The sequence below is a fragment of the Phaenicophaeus curvirostris genome, chromosome Z (genome assembly GCF_032191515.1).
Source record: "Phaenicophaeus curvirostris isolate KB17595 chromosome Z, BPBGC_Pcur_1.0, whole genome shotgun sequence".
Lineage (NCBI taxonomy): Eukaryota > Metazoa > Chordata > Aves > Cuculiformes > Cuculidae > Phaenicophaeus > Phaenicophaeus curvirostris.
In genome coordinates this window covers 51,421,088-51,445,539 of record NC_091431.1, presented here as the reverse complement: position 1 = coordinate 51,445,539, position 24,452 = coordinate 51,421,088, and the positions used below count along the sequence as shown (strand labels likewise).

General features: G+C 40.6%; 1 protein-coding gene across 2 annotated transcripts in view; it reads left to right on the top strand.

Moving 5' to 3' along the window:
* The first annotated feature begins 2,602 nt into the window (after positions 1-2,602).
* Positions 2,603-24,452, top strand: part of AP3B1 (adaptor related protein complex 3 subunit beta 1) — a 161,553-nt gene continuing 139,703 nt past the window's right edge. For both annotated transcript variants that reach the window (XM_069880721.1, XM_069880720.1), the window contains exons 1-3: positions 2,603-2,817; positions 17,317-17,392; positions 22,846-22,920. In XM_069880721.1, coding sequence (XP_069736822.1) covers positions 2,687-2,817; positions 17,317-17,392; positions 22,846-22,920 — 282 coding nt within the window. In that variant the 5' untranslated portion in view covers positions 2,603-2,686. The remainder of the gene's footprint in view (positions 2,818-17,316; positions 17,393-22,845; positions 22,921-24,452) is intronic.

The following is a 24,452-nucleotide window of genomic DNA, read 5'->3' as shown; positions in this document are numbered from 1 at the left end:
ATTACATTTTGAAATTAATGCATGGTTTGAAAAGCAGAGAGACAATTGCTACGAACTGGTGATAAGTATTCTCAAATCTCCCTGTAGATCAGAGTAAGGTGTTAAACTTCTAGGAGAGAAGTAAGCATCCATTTTCATCTGGTTCAGACCCAATACTCCAGCAGTCTACTTTGGGGTTTTGATCCTTTAAAACTCAGGATGTAGGATGCTGCCTGGCTTGGTATGATGTAGAGATTAAGGCACGGACCCTGTCGATGAGGCAACAAGCAAGATCACCTTTACTGAGTGGATGCAAATGTTATATAGTATTTCTGTATCCAGTCAGCAGCTACCCCAGTGAATTTCCACCCGTGAGAAACCCGTAGTTACAGTGATAGAGTGCAACCCACTACGTACCACAGATGTAGCCCTTATCTTCATGTTTTCCGTCTAATGCATTCTTTTCTTACTAACTCACAGGTCTTAGTAAAGATTCCAAGGTCTCAACAAGCAAGCAAGCATGAGAACACTGGCTGTTTGCTCTGTGCTTGCTGATAATATTGCGGGTACACCAAGGCATCGGCCGCTTGCCCCAGCACACACGCCACAGTGAAATCTTTAATGCCTGCAGTATGACTGAGAAATGTTTGCCTCAACTCACATTATTGGAAGAGTATGAACATTTACTGTGACTGTTTATGGTAGTTGTAACAAGATATTTCCTTTTGCAGGGAAAGAAAACAGTGATGGCTGTCACTGCAAACAGCGCGAAGGAAAGGACAAAAATGGAAGTCTAATAGGTAAAATAGTGATGGTCAAGAGTATTCTCACTGGGACTTTTACAATCTAAGCCATGACATTCAAGAGACACTGCTACTGATGCTGTGAAAAAGCCAAACTCAGGTATTCCTTTAATAAACAGCGCCGGGGTACACATGGGGTAATCCACCTAATGTGCCCCACTATCGAGACTGGTTACATGACTTTTATACTGGTTAAACATACATATTCATATGGATTCTGGGAAATACTGGTTAAACATACATATCCATATAGATTCCTGGAACATGTTATATGTCCATTAACAGTTTTTCAGCGAACTTAATTATGACAGTTTATCACACACTCCTGTATGCACATCACAGTTTCTTTGTGTCTTCAGAAGTCTCTGATGGTCTTTATGTTATCTCCTTCCTCAATATGTCCTCTTGGTGAGCTCAGGTCTGTCCTTCGTTCTTGCTGCAGGATTGTCCTTTCAATACTTGATTTGTTCCTTGTTTCAACTAGCAAACAAGCTGAACTCCTGCTAAAATCGCATTCTTCCTAACTGCAAGCTGGTCAAAATTTGTAATTATTCCTTCCTTCACTACAAAGAAAAAAGCTGTGAGAGATCATAAAAGGCAACTGGAATCCAGGGAAGTCAACTATGGAGAATAACCATCCTCGCATCAGCCCCACACTCTTAATAAATCCTACATTCATTAACTCAATTTGTCATGTCTGTTTTCTTGGCAATGGCTCAGTTTCTATCAGAAACGTCCAAGTCACTGAAAGACAAGCAAGTCAACAAGCTGTTTCAGAAAAATATGATGACAACCCATCATAGAATCATAGAACCATAGAATCATAGAAGAGTTTGGGTTGGAAGGGACCTTAAAGATCAACCAGTTCCAACCTCCCTGCCATGGGCAGGGGCACCTCCCACCAGCCCAGGCTGCCCAAGGCCCCATCCAACCTGGCCCTGAACACCTCCAGGAATGGGGCAGCCACAGCTTCCCTGGGCAACCTGTGCCAGGGCCTCACCACTCTCATAGAGAAGAAATTCCTCCTTATGTCTAGCCTAAATCTGCTTCTCTCCAGTTTATACCCATTGCCCCTAGTCCTATCACTACAAGCCTTTGTGAATAGTCCCTCCCCAGCTTTCTTGTAGCCCCTTCAAGTACTGGAAGGTCGCTATAAGATCTCCTTGGAGCCTTCTCTTCTCCAGGCTGAACAACCCCAACTCTCTCAGCATGTCCTCCTATGGAAGGTGCTCCAGCCCTCAGATTATCTTTGTAGCCCTCCTCTGGACCTGCTCCAACAGCTCCATATCCTTCTTGTGTTGAGGATTCCAGAACTGGACGCAGTGCTCCAGATGAGGTCTCACAAGAGAGGAACAGAGGGGCAGAATCACCTCCCTCTTCTGGCCATGCTTCTTTTGATACAGCTCAGGACACAGTTGGCCCTCTGGGCTGCGAGCGCACATTGCCGGCTCATATCGAGCTTCTCATCCCTCCCCTCCTCTTTTCTTTCTCTTCAAGGTAAAATGCATCGCTTGTGAGCTGCGACCTTTTGGAAAGGAGTTCACTTCTCAGGATGAAAAGGTTCATCGAATCCTAGGACGGTTTGGGTTGGAAGGGGCCCTAAAGGCCATCCAGTTCCAACCCCCCAGCGATGGGCAGGGACACGTCCCCCTGGGTCGGACTGGGCCGCAGGGCCCTGATCTGTCGCTACAGGAGGCGGATCGGACGGTGCTTTGCTGCGCCCCCCCCGCCGCCTCCCACCCCGGCGCCGGGCGCGCGAGCGCCACGCCCCCCACCCCCGCACCACGTGACTCGCCCCGCCGCGCGCCCGCCGCTTCCGGGAGGCAGGGCCGGGCCGGGCCGGCAAGTTTGGGGAAGCGGGCGGCGGCGGCTTCGTCGCCATCGTCATCATCATCGCCACCGCCATGTCCGGCAACGGGCTCAGCTACAGCGAGCAGGGCGGGGAGGCCGCCCCCGAGGTGGCGCAGGAGGCGGCGACCGCCACGAACCCTTCGACTCCCGCGGCCTTCGGGCTCTTCAGCAGCGACACCAAAAAGTACGGGGGTCCCGGGGTCGGGGGGGGGTCGGGGGGCGATCCCGGGGCACGAGGGACTCTGCCCGCCGCCCCGGGGCTTCTCCCGGCAGGGGCCGCGCCTCCGTGCTTTTTCCGCGTCGCGACTCCCTGGAAAAGTTGGCTCGCTTACCTTTCAGGTGTTCGTGGCGGAGTGGGCGGTCTGCAAAGTTGTTTGTCTTGAAAAAAAAAACCTGCTTATCATTTCTACTTTTTCGTTTTTCCTTCGCTGGCCGACCGCGCTGGTGTTGGTTGAGTTTTGCATTCAAAAGTATGTATAAAAAAAACAAAACCACAAAGCACAGAAGTATTTGTGAGAGTTGCAGCTGTTACTGTAAATGAGCGCGGCGAGGCGGCCGGCTGGAAGTGGGCGTTGCCAGTGTTGCGTCTCGGTCAGGAGTTGTAATGAGGAAATGGAGGAGAAAGAAAAAAAACCCCAAAAACAGCCGAAGTGCACGGGCACAGAAAGTCTTAAGCTCCTTGAAGGAAAAGTGAACTGGAGAGGAAAGAAATTGTGTCTAAATGGAAGGATCAAGAGGTTTACTAAGCTGCAGTTGCATTCTGCAGCAAATTGGAAAGCTGTTCTGGGAGCAACCAATAAAAAGCGCCATAAACTACATACATTACAAAATCAATCACTTATTCTTAAGTTTTATTGTTCTGCATAAAGAGAACATATATGCTGTAGAAACCTTGACTGATGTGTTTATTTTGTGCCACTCCAAAGTGAATTACTTCAAAGTGAAGCTGCTGTCACGCTGATGCTTAGGTGTGTGAGGCAAAAGCTGGTAGGCCTCCCTGGTTCACCAGACTTTGCCAGACTTAGTTTGCCATATTTTTCTTGCCCTGCTGTTCCATTAAATACTCAACTTTTTTGTTCTGTGCCAGGTAAAGTTTTTGTTGCTCTAGCATGGATGCACCTCTGCTGACTTGTGTGTTGTAGCTGCTTTACGTAGTTCACACCCTTCTTTTCCTGTCCCCTTCCATAGAAACAACTTTGTGCTTTATTTTTAACCATTGTTTTGCTGCCTCTTTTCTATAGAGGGGATTGCCACCATCATTGGTTGACACTAGAATTTTCTACATATCTCATTTTGTTGTAGACTTCTGACTGTTCTATAGGTGAAGTGTGGTTCTCTTCTTTTACCAGATGCTGAAGATGAAGCAACTAATTCTAACTGAGGCTCTCTGGTGGTTAGGGGGAGATGAAGCTCTGGGGTCTGGAGATGTTTTATATACGTGTTTATATGATTGTCTTTCAGTATGGAAGAACCAGAATAGCTTGTGATCATGCTTCAGTAATTAATTGCTTTGCAAGGGTTGCTCTTACATTTGAAGGATAGGGGAGAAGGTCCATCCTGTGAAGGAAGGGCTTGAGAGGAGAGCAATGCACTCATCTCTGTGGTCCTTTGTAGATGACAAATTCTTGTTGAAATAGCAAATTAACCATGATTCAGACCTGTGTAGATTGGGTAGTTTAGAAATAGAAATTGGCCAGGGAAAATTATTAAATTTGTGTAACATGAAAAAGCCACTGGATTGCAAGTGAGGTTTATTGTTAGAAAAGCAGAATGCACTGCATTCTGTTTGGAAAATGCTGTGGTCATCTGTCAGGCATACAGCGTGTCTGACCTATAGTCCACACTGGTAATAGGCCCAAAACCTCCTTACTGAGAAGCACCCAAAATTTCTATTCCTTAGAACTGAAATGGAAATCTCTTTATAGAGACTGTACTGGGAAGTGCAAGATGTGTCTCTGCATCTTACCTAATAAAGTGTGAGGATAATGGAGCATTTCACTAGTGCAAATAAAATTACTGTTATGTCTGTTTGGTGTTTTTTGGCTGATCTATCTGGATTGTAACTCAGCACGGCTGAATATGGTCTTAGGTACAGTTATGTCCCATGTCATTGTGCTGTTCCAGTGCTTGGCAAACTTTTTTTTTTTCTTGTTGCTGAGGAACTGGGATTCTTCCTTAGACCTACTGTACTCTTCCTCAGCAGAGAGGCACAGTTTATATCGTAGAGGCCAGAATACTACTGCAGTAGCTGTTGGACCGGAGGCCTGCACTTGCCTGTTGCCACTTAATCTCAGCAATATCATGTGGTTGTAGTATAATTACCAAGATATTACTGTAAACACTTTCTTTAAAAAATGCCAGTCTCTTTTCTTCATGTTGTCTGTTTTCTCCTGTTTGTCATAAAGAGGAAGTAAACCAAAATGCTTCTGAAATAAACAAATTGTTAGGATAGACTGTCCTCAGTCTCACGACATTTGTTAGATAGAACCACCTATGACAAGTTGCACACAGGGGCACAAATGAGTGTCAGTAACTGATGTAAATCTGAAGCATAGAGTTGACCTAAAATAAATAATTTGTTCTAACTGTTTTGGTTTTAGCATTTCAGTAGAAATACTTAGCTGAAGTACTTTATCATCTAAAAGTTCTGAGCATTCCTTGGTGTCAAAAGCCCACATGTCTTATTCTCCTGCTAGGGCTGTCTTTTTTGCCTTTGCCAATTCCATGATTTATTCGTTAACTTTCAACTACAAGTAGGATCTTCAATTCAGTTAATAAACGTAGTATTTTCTTAACATGTTAGTGTTGTAGTTTGGTTGAGACATATGCCATCAGTATTGAAAATGTCTCTGTGCCTTGAAAATTCTGTCAAGGTAGTATCTTAAACCTGGGCGAGTTTGACTGTTAGAAGATCAATAAAGATGAAATAATCATTGAAGTAAACAGTTATCTTTATAGAAACATGGTGCACCGTGTCCAAATAGTGCATTTCTCATTAGTTAATATGTGTGTCCAATGCAGGAGGTGGGCTGTGAAGAGATTATAAAAATGCAACTTTGGTCTGGTTCAATGAGGTAACTGTAAATCTTCAGGACAAGAGAAGTGAGGAAAGGAAGAGGGTTTTTCTAGGCTCTATTACACAAGTTACTACTAAGTACAACATGTAGTTAAGAAACTTCTTAACAGTTTTGACTAAATCAGAACTGCTCTGGAATAAGAGATTTCACAAGAAATAGATGAGATTCTGGCTAGCTTTTCCTGTGAGTATTGCATCCTGACTGGAAAGGCAAATATAGATTTCCTATTTGGTATGTATTACTTCTAAAAAAGCCTTTTGGTTCTACCTAGATCTCTTCACATATGTCACAGCATGGAAACTTTGCATTTGTTCTGTGAACTATCTCAGTATCTGAATAATTAAAAGTTCTTACTACTTACTGAAATGAGTCAGTCTAAAACTTCTCGTGTGGAATGGGCCTCATTGCATCACCAGAGATGCTTGTTCCTCTCTTTCCCCTCTCCCTCGCTTTTCATAAGAGCTTACACATATGAGATGCATTTATACAACTTGTATAATTCCATTCTTGGAACTTACCTGTGTTTCCAGGTAGTTTGTCTGATACTTAACTATACATAACTATGAACTGTTATGCTCCAGACACAGGTCATTCTAGGTACTCCACATGTATGCCTTTGACGTTCCCGGAATGCTTGAGAAAAGAAAAAGGGACAGGTTGTGGGCCACCAGAATAATGGAAATGGTCTGAAGACAAGTCTTGACCTGTAACAGAAGTTTTCAGCTGAAAAGTCGTAAGAGCTAAGGAGTCATGTAAATCTTACAGACGAGTTGGATCCAGCGTGTGGACCTTAAGCTATTTCTGCATGATTGAGATTAATGTAATCCATGACATAAGCACTGCCTACTTGGAAGACTGTTAAAATCATCTGTGTAGTGCAGAGAGGTACCACTTGATCACCTAAGTTAACAGGGTGTTTTTATAGTTAGACTGTGCTGTGTGTACCCTCTACTGTGTAGAGGGATGAAAAGTCTAACCACCATCCCACTTCTAAGAAAACATGGGGACTTAGTTAGTAACACAGAATTCGTCTTAATTGCTTACATTAGGGTGCAACTATTACTGCCTGCAACAGCTTGCAGGTGAACAGAGGATTTGCTTCTATATTAATTGCTTTTTAAACAAAATTTACGTGCTTGTACTATTAAAATATAATAATGTTTGGTTCTTGGAAATGATACAATTTAAGCAATAAAACTAGCTATTGCTCTGTCTAAACCAGGTGTAAAAACTTACAGGTGAACCACATGAGTAACATTACTAGATATCAATTGATAGGTACACTATTGAAGCAGATGGCAAAATTTATAACACACATTTTCAGCTTTACTGATTTGCATCTTTAAACTGTATTCCTGCCAAGCAAAATACATTTCTAATTTATTAGATTTTTTTTTCCTGCTTATGCATTCTGTTGAGCTATTTATCAGAAAACTCAGCAGGGCTGCAGACCCATTTTTTTTGCTGAGATTTGCAAGCATGTTTTTGCAGAGAGCTGATCTAAGGTGGAGATTTCATTAAGATACTCATTCCCCAATTCTCTGTGCAGAACACTTTTCCAAATTCATCAGAGCTAAAAACTTGCTTTCAACAGCTGCCAGAGATGTTCATGGAATCTTAAATTGATCTAACTTTGCCTTGGCATATCCTGTTCAGCCAGTCATGGAACACTTGTACATAGACTGCCATTTGTGAAATTCTTGGAGGAGACTCCAGTCCTAATAGTCAAACTTGATGCATCCTCTAGCTCATTGGCACAACTACTTTCTTTCTCCATCTGTTATAATGGCGCTATGCCCACCAATGTGGTGAAATGCCAGTTTTGGTAGGATGCACAGGCCAGCAAAGATGAATGGTTTGGATGAACTGAGGACTCTACGAGATAAAATCTGAACCCTGTAGTCAATACCAGGATCGGAACTAAATGCAGTAAATGAACATGGATGTGCTATTGCCGAGGACTTCTCTAGCTGAAATTGGTCAGGTCTGATGGGAAGTGACACACAGTGAATGTATTCTTATTGCCAGGCACTTGGCACATAATGAGGATGCAAGCAAAGAAGTGTTGAGTTGCTGTGATTCTCTGTAATGTAGTAATTAAAATTTTTTGAAGCTTTTTTTTATTTCCTCAGAAAGGCAAGTTTTACAGTTTAAGGTCTTCACTGTAGTTTCTGCTTGTTATTTGCCTTAGATGCTCACTGTGATTGGCAACCTGAATAGCATTTAAAATACCTGTCTGTAACACTGTTGTAACATAAGGCTGACATTTGCAAACATTTCCAGATTTTCCTAGTTCTGCTTTTCAGAGGACTGTTCTTATCTGTGCTGCTCTGCAGTAGTCTTCTGACTTCGGGAAAAACAGAATCCTTTTGGCATATGAAGAGTTTTTGGCATTCTGGTAGAAGATGAACAGCATTGTAATGCTTTTTAATAGTGTTTCTGGAACGTTGTAGGCATACATGTACTAACACTGCTGCAGGTTCTGGCGGTGACCTTTGTGATGGTATCTTTGAAAGAAGTGTTTCCCCTCCATTTTCAGGAAATCTGGGAATACTGCTTCTCACGGTCCTGTGATCCCTTCAGGACTATTAAATGCTGCAAAGTGATATGCAAATGCCTGAAGTTCTGGTCACTGGCCTTAGGATATGCAGTAAATTGGCACAGCCTCTAAAGTGGCAACGCCACCTCAGATGCCATTTTTGCAGCCTTCAGGAAACTGATCTTTGCCACCAGGGAACGCTTCTTTCAGAGAAGCTTCCTTGCAGCATCAGAGGTGTGGGCACAGTCAGTAGAGGCCATATGCAGTGGGGTTGCAAGACTGGTACTACTGATCCTTTTAGATAACCTGTCTTGTTGCTGGTGAGGTAGTGTCTATAACTACTCTGAAAGCAGATAATCTTAGATAAATCACAGTCCTCTCCAGAAAGGGTTCCAATACGTGTTGTCATACTAGCTGCCCTCTGGTTCGAAATGTAGGTTCTTTTCATATCTGTATTGATGGTGGTGGTAGTAGCAGCTTACAGGCGTTCACATGCCAAGTTGCTCACTCATTGTTCAGGTGCTATTGCTTCATGGTAGGGAAGTAGGAGAATGCCTTATGGAGTTTTAATGTTGCGTGTTTCTGTACACGCAGCACTCATCGGGAAGGATGCGATACTCCTGAACCATCCAGGTGGCAGGTGCTTTGAGAAACTAGGGGCAAAGCACTCATTGAATAAGTTGAACTGTTGCTGGTCTGACTAAACCAGTCTGTGGCTCCCAGCCTTACAGTATACTATGGTTATCCTGGTTTTCCTCACATCTCTTCTGTTTGTCCTTAGAAACTATCAAGTCTGCTTTTCGGGTGGCATGTTGGTTTCCAGATTGAAAAATTAGTAGTGGTTGAAAAGGAAATAAACTGGTTTTTATCTCACTTTCTCTTTAAACCACAGCAACACTTGTAACCAAATGGTATGAGTCTCCCTTGAAATAACAGTTCAATCCCATGTCATGTTGTGAATTGGCAATAAATGTAAAGTGTTGTAATGGAAGAGGATGGCAGTACTGAATAGCACCACAAGATGTCATTCAAACAGTTTGTGGTATAGAATGGAACTCAAGATTTCTTAATTTCCTGCTGGAGAAAGACCCCAGATCAACAGCAGAATTAACTTAAATTGCAGCATGTATTCATTGCCTTGTTAGCTTCCATGTTACATGGCTCTGAAATCAATTTACAGTTCCTCTTTAAGTGTTAAATTCGAACTTGTTCAGAATTTGCTCAGCTAGAATAAGCCAATATCTTTTAAAGATTCTGCAGTGCCAGTAAAATGTAAAAACCTATTTTTTTTCTTGGTCTTTTTTTGGTTGTTTTTTTTTTGTTTGGTTTGGTTTTTTTTTATTTTGTGGAAGAACGTGGCACCTTCTGTAGGACTTCGTTACTGCTCGTTGCCAAGACCAAAGGTCAAGCTGCTTTGTCAGTGTGAATTTTCTACTTCAAACCTGGTAACAGTCACAGTATTTTGAACTTCACATTGGGACATCTTGCTGTGCTGCAGACAAAAGAAATAAATCTTAGTATGCTGTGATTAAAAGTGTGTAATTCAGACTGAAATCTCCTGAAGACTTTGAACGTAAGAACAATGCAGTTCATGTCGTGTAACTGAAAATATACAGTGGATGGAGAACTTCGGTTTCGTTATGTAGCAAGTGGTTTCATACTGCCAGGATTGGTGAAGCTTGCTTCTTCCCCTGCATTTGATTTTTTTGCATTTCCTATATCTTGCAGTAACAAAGTGTTGTCCTTGTATATGAACAGCCTCTGTCTCACCATGAGTTTCTTTGTTCAGAATTCCTTTCCCTTTCTTGGATGTGATTAAAACTGTTCCCAGGTTTTGAGGCATACAGGTGGCACAGGGAATCATAATTAAATTCTTATTTTGTTAAACAGTAAACTGGTAAAATTCCAGGAGTAAATAAATGGTAGCTAAAAAAATTATTGTTGCATTGCCAGCTAGGCTTGAGTTGCAGTTTTGACAGTTTTGAAACTTCTGCATTTTACAAAAAAAGCCTTATGATTAGTTGGTAGCTTCTTCCAGTAACTGGGTACCTTACAGCTGTAGCAAGTGCTGACAATATCTGGGTTTTATCCTATGGTGTTGCTAAAAGGAATAGAAATGCAATAGATGTTTAACTCCTCAGGATGAGGTAGATGTCTTCTTGACAACAGTTGTTCAGAATATGTAGGTGCAGCACCAAATGAAATGCCACAGATTATGGATTAGTATCCTAGTGTGATTAGGGGTCTGTGATAGTTCCTACAAGAAGAAAAATTAACTGAGTGGCCCAGATTTATCACTGGCATAGCTGGTTTAAATCTCAGTGACGTACAGTTACGCTTTCCCTTTTGTGTCTTCTGTAAAAGTGGGTAATGTTGCCCAGTGGAATCCTGAGCGGAATGCCAGTTTTAGTGGTGAACTGTGTGCTAGCAAGAGTACAGCATTTTCAGAGTTGTTATTTAGTTTCTGTTTGCCTTAGTTGATGGGAAGAGTAGTGGTCAGGGTCCTTTATGGCATAAGACGCCAGGGTGTTAAAATAGTTTGGCAGTGTCTTCTCTTGACTGTCAAGCTCTAGTTTGTTTCCCTGCCTCCCTCTTACTTCCACCCCCTTTATTTTGGGGTGTTGGAGTTTTTGTAGGTTTTCTTTATTTTATTTTTAATGGCAGGAGAGCAGAGGGTGCATGAAAGAGAATGAGAGCTAGAAAAATTTGACAGGTGTTTTTTATTTACTTTCTAAGAGTAACATATGTCAGATTAATCCTAAATGGTACATCTGTCATAGATCCTATTATAGCCATACTCCTGTTTTATCCAGAAATGGTGCAAGGGCTTTTGAAGAAATCAGCACTTTGAGGTAGAAAAATAAAAGTATCGTAAAGGCTGCAAACATAAATATGAGAACATAGAAGAAAGTTAGAAATCATCTTCCTCTGCTTAACATTCAGCTAGTGATTCAAAGAGATGTTGAATGTGGTTTGTGATTGCCATCATGCTGTATCATCACTGATCTGTCACGTGTGATGCTTGCTATGTGACAAAGTTAGGCAATGAATTCACATTTCTAATTTACAGGTTCTTATGTTGAGGAATACAAGCCTATGATGGTAAAGATTGCAAAGGCAGCTAAGTACTGATTCTTTAATATATTAATGATTGGCTCATTGCTTTCTTTGATATGTTTTGCAAATAATAAAAAATTTATTGCATAGTCTGTTCCTGTTGTGTATGGATATAATATTCCTAATTATAGTCCATAACAGTGGGCTGGCAACTTTTTTGGACAGCAGAGCCATACTACATAGAGGTTATGACACTAGACTATGACTCAGGCATTTGGGGAAATCTTATTACATTCTTAGATAAGGCATGGGCAGACAGGTGGCAGTCGTCTTGTTTTTTCTTTTTTCCCTCTCAAATTCATTTTACATCTTGTTACTGTTACGGAAAATGGGCTCAGAGATAATATATTTGCTCTGACAAAGGCTTTTTTGCACTTGCTGTTGTTGGGACCATTATTGTCCTGCTTCATAGAGCTCCAGGTTACTTTTAAACTACCAAATTAGGCTTCTTTAAACCTGGTTTTACTGCAGATGTATTAAAGCTTATATTTCAGTTATCTGTAGTAAGTATCTAACTCTAAGCCTAGAATTGCAGTCAGAGTTTTAGCATAGAGAGGCAAAGGCATTGATGCAGCTGAAGGGTTGCCAGCATTTTCCTGAGCTCCTGGCTGGTGGACCTAAGTGATAAAGAAATTATTTGGCTAACATTGTATACTGAAGAACTGTCACTTCAGAATAACTAATGAGTATAGAAAGGTGAACAGCTGTGTGAGGCTTGTATTTATGCCTTCTGTTTTGAGGAATTTTACTTAAGGATTGAAATTCCCTTCAATCTTCTTAATGCTCAGAAAATCAAAATATATTTTTGTACTGTACAATAAACTATATTATCAAAGTCTGAAGTTGGGTGTAGTTATTTTTATGTTCTTTTTTTCAGAATACCATACTTAAAAGAATGGAACAAAATTCTACAATGTGGGGTAGAATAATTGAGGTGTCTTGCGCCATTAAATCTGCTCTTAAATGGCGAAACTTTGAGGTTACACTGAAACCATGTCTAACCATAGAAGAGAAAAGGCTTGCTGCTGCTGCTCCATATGAATATATGGAGCAATATTTTACTCTCTAAGTATCTAATGCTTGCTAATCCTGGATTCTAATTTGTTGTAAAAGATTTAAAAAAAAAACCCCATCAGTTCATGTAGCAATTGACTCCCAAATGGACTGATCAAGAATGTGTGGAGTTTTTTCCTAGGTTTCTTTTTTGTCCCTCCCCCCACCCACCCAGCTGCTGTTCTCTTAGGAAAACAAGGCTGGCTGTAAGTAGGTCTTTATGTCTTAATTTCTCTGGTTGATATCTTCCCTGTCAACATTTCAAAATGTTTTAATTTGAAACACATTATAGAATATTTTCTATAAGGAGAAGTACATTTCATCGTTAAATACTTCTTTCTCCTGTCTTCATTACTTAAATTTACCTTTTGACTTTTTTTCTTTGTATTTGTTAGGCTGGTAACTCATACTCATCCTGTGTTTACTGTCTGTTTTTATTTATTCCCAACTCCTGGGAGGTAGTCTTCAGCAAGTACTTGAATCTTGTGCTGTGTTACTTCCTCCATTTTTGCTACTTGATCCTTATGTCCAAATTATTATTTCCATATTTTCTTATTTCTCAATTGTGAATTTTGTTGGCATAGTCTCATTTTTAATGTTAACTGTATTGTTAATTTTTAATTAGGTAAATGTATTCCCAGAATTCAATCTTCAGTGGTTGATGCAATGTCTTATTCATGCAACACTTCTTGATTCTTTAGTCAGGTACTAATTTTCTTTTTTGAAAAGTAGATGCTTTAGTTGTGCCAAAGAACTGAAGCATCCTCCTACCAGTTATATGAGAAATGCAGAAGGGCTAAAAGTAGTGTGAGGATAGAGAGATCATAGAAGCACCAGATTGGAAAAGACCTCTTGGATCATTGAGTCCAACCATTCCTCTCTGCCCCTAAACCATGTCCCTGAGCACCTCGTCTGCCTATCTTTCAAACGCCTCCAAGTATGATGACTCAACCACCTCCCTGGGCAGCCTGTTCCAGTGCCCAGTGACTCTTTTGGTGAAAAATTTCCTTCTGATATCTAGTCTGAACCTCCCCTGGCGGAGCTTGAGGCCATTCCCTCTTGTCCTGCCTCCTGTCGCTTGGGAGAAGAGGCCAGCACCCTCCTCTCTACAACCTCCTTTCAGGTAGTTGTAGAGAGCAATAAGGTCACCCCTCAGCCTCAAGGCTAAACAACCCCAGCTCTCTCGGCCGCTCCTCATAAGACTTGTTCTCCAGCCCCTTCACCAGCTTTGTTGCTCTTCTCTGGACTCACTCCAGAGCCTCAACATCCTTCTTGTGGTGAGGGGCCCAGAACTGAACACAGGATTCGAGGAGCGGTCTCACCAGTGCCGAGTACAGAGGGAGAATAACCTCCCTGGACCTGCTGGTCACGCTGTTTCTGATACAAGCCAAGATGCCATTGTCCTTCTTGGCCACCTGGGCACACTGCTGGCTCATGTTCAGTCGGCTGTCAACCAACACGCCCAGGTCCTTCTCCTCCAGGCAGCTTTCTAGACAGACTTCTCCTAGTCTGTAGCACTGCACAGGGTTGTTGTGCCCCAAGTGCAGGACCCGGCATTTGGCCTTGTTAAACCTCATGCCATTGGACTCAGCCCAGTGGTCCAGCCTGTTCAGATCCCTTTGCAGACTCCCTACCCTCCAGCAGATCCACACTACCTTCCAATTTAGTGTCATCCACAAACTTGCTAAGGGTGCCCTCAATGCCTTCATCCAGGTCATTGATAAAGACATTGAACAGGGCTGGACCCAGCACTGAGCCCTGGGGACACCACTTGTTACTGGCCTCCAGCTGGAGTTAACTCCATTTCCCACCACTCTCTGGGCCCGGCCATCCAGCCTTTTTTCCACCCAGGAGAGTGTGCGCCAGTCCAGGCCAGAGGCTGACAGTTTCCGAAGCAGAATGCTGTGAGAAACTGTGTCGAATGCTGTACTGAAGTCCAGGAAGATACATCTACAGCCTTTCCCTCGTCCAGCAGGTGGGTCACTTTGTCATAGAAGGCGATCAGGTTAGTTTGGCAAGACCTACCTTTTGTGAACCCATGTTGACTGGGCCAGATCACCCGGTTCTCTTGCATGTGCTTCATGATAGCACTCAAGATCACCTGACTTGTGGATGTCTAGCTGGGCAAGCAAGTCTCTAACCACTTCTTCTATAATCATGGGAGCTTTGCTCTGCTTCTCTAACTCCTGGGGATGTACACACAGGGAACAACTTTCCTGAGGCAAAGAAGGCATTAAGTACCTCAGCCTTTTCCTCATTCTTTGTCAGAGTTCTTGCCTTTGGATCCAATAAAGACTGGATATTGTCCCTGGTCCTCTTTTTACTACTGATGTATTTATAGAAAGATTTTATATTATCTTTCACCGAATTTGCCAGTCTAAGCTCTAGTTGGGCTTTATCCCTCCTGATTTTTCCTCTGCACAATCTCACTTTCTCCCTGTAGTCCACCCAAGGTGCCTGTCCCTTCTTCCAAAGTTCATAGACATTCCTCTTCTTTTTGATGTCCCTCAAGATCTCCCTGGTCAACCAAGCTGGTTTTTTTTCTGCCGCCTCCTTTTCTGGAACATGGGGTTGGCTTTCTCCTGAGCTGCTAGCATTTCCTTTTTTGAAGAGCACCCAGCCCTTGTGGGCTCCCTTGCCCTTAAGTACTGTCTCCCATGGGACTTTTATCAACCAGCCTTCTGAACAGTCCAAAGTCTGCCCTCTGGAAGTTCAAGGTGGCCATTCTGCTGATCCCCCTCCTCACCTCACCTAGAACTGAGAATTCTGCCATCTCATTATCGCTTTGTCCCAGGTGCCCTCCAACTGTCGCATCCCCCACAAGGCCTTCTCTGTTCACAAACAGCAGGTCCAGGAGGGTGCCTTCCTCCCTTGCCAGCTCTTTTACCGGTTGTGTGAGGAAGTTGTCTTCCACACACTCCAGGAACCTCCTAGACTGCTTCCTTTCTAGTGTATTGTACTTCCAGCAGACATCTGGAAGATTGCAGTCTCCCACAAGGACAGGAGCTAGCGATGAACACAAGCATGCTTGAAGTGAAGTCAGAAAATAAGAGAGCTTAATATGGAGAGAAGTGTGCCTTTATCCCAGGGAGCTGGGAGGAGAGCAATGGGAAAAGGTCTATGAAATCACAGCATTAGTTATTTTTAACAGATCTCTCAGCTTTGGGTGATGTTACAAGAAGGTGGTATGCTAGGTGTTACCACTTGCCACAGGGAAGACAGCCAGCTCCAGGTATACTAAACTAATCTCAAATGTACCGTGGGAATGGGAAATGTAATTTGAAGGACTGAAGCAGGCAACTAAATAAACGTAGCCATAGAAGACTGACCCTATAGTTCTTTGAACATTTCTGGGAGTAAATAAAAACCTTTGAATGCGATGCAGAGAAAATAGAGTTCCCATACTGGGAAATGGTGCCGAAGCAGGCGAGGAAATTGAACACTTCCACTCTTTTCTTTTAAAGATAATACTTAAATATTAACCTGTCAAGTGAAGCCAATATTTATACAGGCCATGTGTATTAGGTTGCTCCAGTATTTCATGAAACACTTGGTTTTGCAAAATCAGTTGGACTTCAATTGGAAGTTGCATGTAGGTATCTGCGTCTTGAATTTTATATGTTTTTCTTCTGGCTTATTAGGAAAAAGTGTTGTTTGGGTTGTTTCCCCACCTGGTTGTTCTTAGTTTCGTGGGCCATATGGATTTCTCATGGAGTGACAGAATGGATGCAGCACTGGGTCTGAACATTTGAGGAAAATCTGTATTAGAGTGATTCTATAACCTTGTGAGTAGAAAGAATGCTATTTAAAGGTTTATGATGGAATGGATGGCATTTTGTCTCATTGTAACTAATTCTGGCTTTAATTTAAACCTTTTTTTCCCCATTTGATATTCTGAGGGCAGTGGTAACTCAGCGTATCTATGTGTTGCATTCACTTTTGAAATCCTTTCTTGGTTTATATGTTGCCCTTCTCTGTGTGAAAGCTCACAGGATTTGTAAACAGAAAAAGTTTTCAGAGTTCTTTTGAAGATTGCAATTATCTTGAGCTATTGTTTGCTTTCTGCTTTTTGGTACTCAAGCAGTTGAGGCGTTACAATTGGCTATTTCTTCAGAAAGTCTTTTTTTTTTTTTGTGGTTAACTTTTACAGTTCGTAAATGCAGTTAGACTGTGATCTCTTCACATCTAAAAATCCAAGCAGGGTGAAGTTTCATATTAGTGATGACTAATGTGTAGATGTATCTCTGCGAGAACATCCACATACATAATATTTTTTGTGAGAATTGTATTTCAGCTGTGAAAAGTGCTTGGACACTGTATGTATCTAATCATTGGGCTATCTTTAATCTCTTGGCATGTAGAATAGATGTACTACCTATCTGAGGCTTTTAATCCTGAGTACAAGGGATAGCAATTTAAAATCCAGAAAGGCAGCTGAAAACTGTCTTTGTTGTGTGTTTGATTCTCAGGGAAATTCAGACCATAATGAACTCTGATGTTGGGCTTTTCAGTGATTTATAAGTTGATACTATTATTTTAACACATACATGTTGACCTCAGGCTATTACATCTGGCCTTCACTGGGGGAAAAGGGAGGAGCATATGTGTTGTTTTTTCAAATGAAGCTTTTTTCTTGTGCGAGACTTCAGCCTTCTAGCCAACGTTCCAGCTATCAGCAGATTTAAGTTGCGTGGGCCTACATTATTGTTGGAATCTGGCAGATTCTTTTACTAAACGCTGCATTTTACTAGGCTAGAATGTTAACAACTAAAAGTGGGCAAGAAGGAGTAGTGCTTCACCTTAAGTTGCTGAATTGATAAAAGAATATAAAAATGGTATTCCAGTTTTATTTTTTACTTTCTTTTTTAACTGATGTTTTACTGTGTTTCTGCTATAGAAACGAAGACCTAAAACAAATGTTGGAAAGCAGCAAAGACTCTGCAAAGCTGGATGCTATGAAAAGGATTGTTGGGGTATGTGATTTTCTTACTAATATTACTTTTTAATTGTTTTTTTTATTATTATATCCATTTCTTGCATGTGAATTTTGGTTTTGTTTTAGAGATCCTGTACTTAGTCAGCATCCGAATCTCTAAATGGTGTTTGAAAGTGACTGTTATGTCCTTAATTTGGAATTTTGTATAGAAAAGGGTACATCAAAATATATGCAGTAATATATAGTGCCAGTATGCATGTGTTTTCCAAGGGGAGGTTGGATCTTAAGCAGGAAGTGTTTCCTTCAGAGAAGCTTCAACTGCTGTCTTAATTCAGCAGATGGGAAACCATAGAAATTGACAGGAGTAAAATAACCAATTGCTTTTACTATTTTTTGTGTTTAAATCCTATAAGCTAACCATCATCGTATTGATAAAGCCTCTATTTCTTCTTAAAATCATTAGAAGATTGTGCTGTGGGAAGCGGTTCAGTGTCTGATTGACATATCTTTTCAGGACTTCTGCATTTACTTTCTCTCGCAATTCCTTCAGTTTCCTCTGGATGTTCTGGGTTTTTTTGTTTTTTTTTTTAACGTGGGTTAATCCTATCCAAGCATGTATCTATTTAAATAGGTACGGCTTATATCACATGATCCTGTTCTTTTCTCTAACTCTAGAGTTAACGATTTCTCCCTTCATTATCCTCTAGTGATGAAAGTTTTAGTCAAGCTGATGGTCTCCTATTTTTACCTGTGATCCTTGCCCTGTCACGGCCATTGATTCCCAATTAGATCTGGGTAATCTATCAGTTACTATTTTTATAACATCTTTTTTTTTCTTTTGGTGAAAGGTTTCTTGGTTCATCTTCTCCAACGTGATGTGGGATTCCTTAGGGTTTCACCAGTAAGATTCAGGCATACAAAAGTGCTGTTGCAAAAAGTCATGGCTTTTAGATGTGCCTTGTCAGCCTATGTTAACTTACAATCTTCTGCCTCCTGCAGAAAAGATCTTTCTTCTGGCTATTTCTGTGAGCAGGAGGGTTGAAGAGTTGCCTCTTTCTTCCTCGGTTTTCTTTTTCAGAAAGGTGGCCAGGTCTTTATGTGTATTTGGAAACTGTTGGAACTGAATGTGTGCGTGGATGTATGTATACACGGAAATTAGAATTTTTTTTTCATTTTTTTCCTACAGACAGTGCTTGCGTTACGAAAGAGCAAGCGCATTCATTATAAGTACCTGCTGCTGCTACATATTCAAAGCAGTCCTTAACAACTGTTTCTTTAATTTCCCAGGAGTGTATGATTCTATGAAACTGGAGAAGTGTAGTTAGCACCGATTGCTGATTGTTAAGCTGAGGTGATCAGGCTCAAGAACTCTTCAGCAAGGGAAGGCAGAACTGAACTGAGCGTAGTCTTTCATCTGGTCTTCCGTTTCTCAATTCCCAAATGTTAGTTTCTGTTCCTATTCTAAGCAGTGCATAATGCTGGAAGAGCACTGTTTTCCCAGATGGCAGCAACCATCTTCTGTTTCTTGGGTATCTTTTCCTTGCTCAGCTGCTGCTGCTTTTCTTAAAGCATAAACAGTCCTCTAGCTCATGAGGACCATCATCTGACTGCAAGGAAGTTATTTGAATTACTAGATCCTCAGATTCCAGTATCTTCTGTATTTTCAAGGTATTTGTTGTTATGATGTGTTTAAACCATATTTTGTAACAGACACCTGATGCCACACAGTGGTTCATATAACAAACTGAAAAAATGAGCTTTACATGCCAGGGTAGGAACTTGCACAATTAGCATAGGGCAATGCACTAGACTAGACCTAGACTTCAAGGTGATGAAGTGCAAACCTTAATGTAACAGTGCTAAGTCTAGCACTAATCCATGTCCCAGGTACCATATCTACATATTTTTTAAATACCTCCAATGATGGTGACTTGGCTACCTCCCTGGGCAGTCTCTGCCAGTGTTTGGCAACCCTTCCAGCGAACAAATTTTTGCCTAGTATACAATCTAAACCTTCCCTGGTGCAACTTGTGGCCGCTTGCTCTCATCCCATCACTTCTTACTTGGGAGAAGAGACCAACACCCACCCTCTACAACCTCCTTTCAGGTAGTTGTAAAAAGTGGCAAAGTATACCCTCAGCCTTCTCCAGGCTAAATGACCCCCTCGTAAAACTTGTTCTCCAGACCCTTCATCAGCTTTGTTTCTCTTGTTTGGATACGCTCCTGCGCATCTATGTCTGTCTTGTAGCAAGGGGCCCAAAACTGAACAGGATTTTCAAGGTGTGGCCTAACCAGTGCTGAGTACAGTAAGGGATGATCACTTCGCTGGTCCTGCTGGCCACAGTAGTCCTGATACAAGCCAGGGTGCTGTTTGTCTTCTTGGCCACCTGGGCTCACTGCAGGCTCACTTTCGGCTGACTATCAACACTAGGTCCATTTTCTCCAGGCAGTTTTCCAGCCATTATTCCCTAAGCCTGTAGCGTTGCATGGGGTTGTTGTCCTGCACCAAAGTGCAAGACCCAGCAGTTAGCCTTGTTGAACTGCTTTGCAGCAGTAGTGTTAATGTTCATGCTGGGCACAAACTTGCTTGTGTTGTTACCAGTTGTGTGATTGCATTTAGAGAGCTCTTAGGAATGGATTGTGTTTCCAAGACATGAAAGGGTTCCTCTAGCCTCATTATTAGAGGAAAAGGGAACTCTGTTGTGAGAGTGATTTTTAACATATCTTACTGGAATGCTTTTTTTCACTAATTATTTGTAGGGGGAAAATCTGTGCATGCCAATAGATTTATTACTCTTTTATTAGACTTCATGTGGCTGAACCTTCATTTGTCCGTGTATATGTGATGGAAAAGTACCAGGAGAACACTGCTTATAGCTCATTGTGCTGCATTTAAGGTTTTTTGTGAACTCTGTCTTGGGAAGGAGATTCATCACAAATACAAACGAATCTGTCTTGCAGAGAGTGACTTTTAACATCATAATTCCAAGCTTAAGAGTAGTCCAGTTTTAATCTTTCCACTTCCTGTTACAGAAAGGTATCTAATCCTACCTTCAGCCTAAATACATGTGTGTGACTTTTAACTATGAATGCTGTCTTTTTTTTAAGTCAGTATGATGGGGGGTTTTTTGTGTTTCTTCCTTACATGCATACCCTAAAATAATTGTCATTGTTGGATAATTACAAGCAACACTTCTGGTTTAGAAATAAATTTGAAGTGTATACTTAACCTTCATTCTATATTCATGAAAGAGCTGTTATTTTTTTTTTAAGGCATACACTGATTTTACAACAGCCAAGATATTCTTGTTACTAGGTCTTGAAACCTGTCTGAACTTCTCACCTAGGAGAAAAATCTCAGTGGAATTGTGCTTCTGAAGATTTCAGAACTTAAATTCACATGCCTAATTTCCCACAGAGAGCCTCATCCATGTCTCTGTTTCTGTCATAAAAAAAAAACCCAAACAAAACCAAACAACTTCAGTGCACCCTAACATTATGTAGCACTTACTCTAGAATGAAGGTTTCTGTCTATGCAGGAACTCCAGATATATAAGACAATACAGCTGAAGAATCGTTAGTCATAGCAACAAAAATGACGTGATAGACCTTAGTCTTGGAAAGAACCATTATGTTCCTTCAGGTTAATGATCCATGGGATTAAGGAGGATTTACGCTAATCGTTATGACTTAATGAGTCAAAATACACTCTTTTAAAAGCCCCTAAATACATATTTACATGGTACACTGGAAGTATTATGGTTGATCAGCTAAATAATGCAAGTAATGCATAGAGTCATACTGTTATAACCTATCTGGGAAGTCTTAAAGATTATGCCTATTTTTGAATAAATACTGTAGAATTAAGATGAGATGATTGATAGTACTTTATTCTGTGATACTTCTCTGCAGTGCATCTTAGTAGTAAGTTCTCTTGACTCCATTCATTCTGAATCTGGCATTCATTGCAAAGACCCCAAGTCCTGGTAGCAGTGGTTTAATTTAGATTCTTAGTTAAAACACCTGAAAGTGCATACAATACGTATGCTTCTTAGGTTGTCACTTCTTGTGCTTTAATACACCTAGAAGAAACAGTTTAAATTGGTTAAATTGAAATGTTATGCTGGACAGTTGCTCTTAAACCCTTTTGAAAGGCTCGCTCAGTAAAAGCTTGAACTGCCAACTACCTTCTTCTAGTGTATCTTTTTCTACATTCTTTGACTATACAGTTTGTAAAGATATTGCCTCATCTCATGTTCTCTTGCTTTTGTTGCATGAGATCCTAGTTCTTTATGCCCTTAATGTATTTTATCCATGAAATACACAGACAGACCTGTATGTTAGGAATGTGAAGTTAATCAGCTGTATGATGTTGTGTAATAGTGGGAATGTGAGATGGTTACAAACAGCAGTAACTGCTGGTGCAAAATTCATGTTCCAGTGTTGGATCCCTTCTTACTTGCTTGTCTTAGAGAGTCCTTGTCCTTTCTGATTAGCTTGTTGTTTAGCGGACTGGATCCTATCCTTTACCATAGCTGGGGGTGCTCTGGGTTTGTATTCATATTGTAACTTGATATAACACGTTCATGAAATTTCACTGTCTCCAGCTTGGATGTGAAATACTGGCAGACATTCTCCTGGAAATAGATCCAAAAAATAAGATAGTTGTGCAGCTGTAATCTATATTATAAAGTATTTTATTCCTTCTTATGTACTGGATTTCATATAAATAACTTCCTCCTTAAGTTGTTCATGCAAGGGCTAAAGCTAACCTGAGGTTATGTTGTTTATGCTTTTTATTGAGACAGTTTGATTGTTTGCTACATGCCTTAGCTTTAGATTTCTCCAAGATCGAATATAAAAACTTTCTTCCTTTTCGAGAAAAAAAAAACCCACAGTAGATTAATTGATCCTGCTTTTACCTTGGGTTTTTTTGTGCTGTATAAACACTTTTTGCATTCAACTGGCTATGGAAAATAACCTTGCTTTATTTTTAAGTGTGATGGCTACTTGTTTATCTGCTTGATTCTCTTGCACATCAAGTGTGTGCCACAGAAAAAGACAGGACTTAAACTTCTAGAACTTCTCCTGATGTGTTTTTATTGTTGTTTGTGTTTGGAGTAATTTCTTGGATAGCAGCTCCCAAAAGTTAATTCTGGAAAGCTTTTCAGGTTAGTAAAATATTTGTTTTAAGTAATTTTTAAAGCATTAAAAATTATTTGCAGTCTGATATGGTAAAGTCCAGTTCGTTGTTTTTATCCCCCAGCTTGGGACCTGGTAGCAATTAGATTTTGTTGTGTAGCTAGTATCCTGTAAAGTCTTAACAGTCAACAAATAAATGAGACTTTATCCTCAACTTCATAGAAGTCAGGTTTGAGATACAGATCTGGAATAAATACCTGTCTTTTTGTAAAAGAAAACAAAACAAACATTCTAATAAATTTTATTGTTACATTACTAAGAGTTGTCTCTCCTTTTATTTTATTTTAGATGATTGCGAAGGGAAAAAATGCTTCAGAGCTGTTTCCTGCTGTTGTGAAGAATGTTGCCAGTAAAAATATTGAGGTATTCCTGTAGCTTATTAAGCATGCTGTCATGGAAGATGTGTTTATGAAAATTTTACCTAATTATATCTGACTTCAACGTAAGCCATAAAATGTCTACTATTTTTCAAGTAGAATTTCTTAGAGTTTAATTTCAATGACAGCATTTATTATAATAATTTATAATAATAATAGTAGTTTAATGTGTAAATAAGGGAAACCTACTTGGGGATTTGAATAGAGGAATGATAACTATTTACATTTAAAAAATGGATTTATTAGAGAAAGTTTCTGGAGGTGTGTGGTTGTAGCGCTGAGCAAAGGTACTGAAGTTATTTGAGGTGTGCTGCTGCTTTGAGCAGGGAGTGTGCTACATTGTATTTCAAAATGACTGTTGCAGACCAAGGCAAAGAGGTACGTTTTTACTTGTCTAATCACGTATATTTATAAAAGGAGTGTCTCTGCATGAGGATTGCAGAGTGATATCACTAACTTAGTTGAAGTCTTTATGAATTCAAGGTTAGACAAAATGTGATGTTGTTAATGAAATTTAAACTAAATTTTCGTTTCACAATACTTAAATGTACATAAACATCCCATGCTAAGTCTTGTGCAATCCTGAAATGCTCATCTGCACCCTGTACCTGTACACAGAAAAGCCCCTTGGTCTAAACGATGCTCTAATGTTGACTCTTGATGGGTTTAATACCTTGACATGGGAGCTTAGTCTCTCCTGAAGTGGTCTTAGGAGAGGCCTTACAGGGTGTTTTTTTTCTCTGAGTCCTAAATTTGAGTTCCTTCCTACTGTGCCTCCCTGGACCTCTGAGGTGGTGGTTTCTGTTATGGGCTTGGGAGAAGCTAGGGCAAGGTTTTACTTGCAAACCTCCTTCCACGCCCTTTGTCTCTCTGTGCTTCGTTAGGGGTGCGTAGCAAGGTTTTGTTACATAACCTAATATTACTTCGAAGCTGTTCACTGTTTGTATTTTATGGGCCTAGTCTTATATTTGAAAACAAATAGATGTGAATTCGCTTGTTGTCATCTATGCTGTGGTTAAAAGTCCCTCATTACTTTTTTTTTCCCCTGTTTAGTGTCAAAATAGTTGTGTGCAAAGAGACCATTAAAGTGAAGAGAGCATTCAGTAGAGGTAGCTGGCTAATTTTTTTATCAAGATTAGTTAGGTGGCAAGCTTAGGTCATAATGTAGCTAGGCTTAGAGCCATCTAGTTAGCACTTCTGGGTCTCAGAAAGCTTCGTCACGGTCCAGTTTTTAGCATGCTTTTGAAATTATGAGAAATTAATGGATTAAGTCAGATTGTTAGTACATTAGTACTGTTTTCTGAAAATGTTTTGACAAGTTTTTTTCCTGTCCTTAAGACTTCTGACACAAGTCTGTCTGTACAATTTGTTACAATTCAGTAGCGTAAAATACAGCAGCTCATCTGAGTGACTTTGTATCTGAGTGACTTTTCTGCCCAGAAATGGCTGCTGTGTTTTTTTTTTATTTGGGCTGAATGCTCTGATAAGGGAAATGAAGGTGAAGAAGCAGTAGAACAC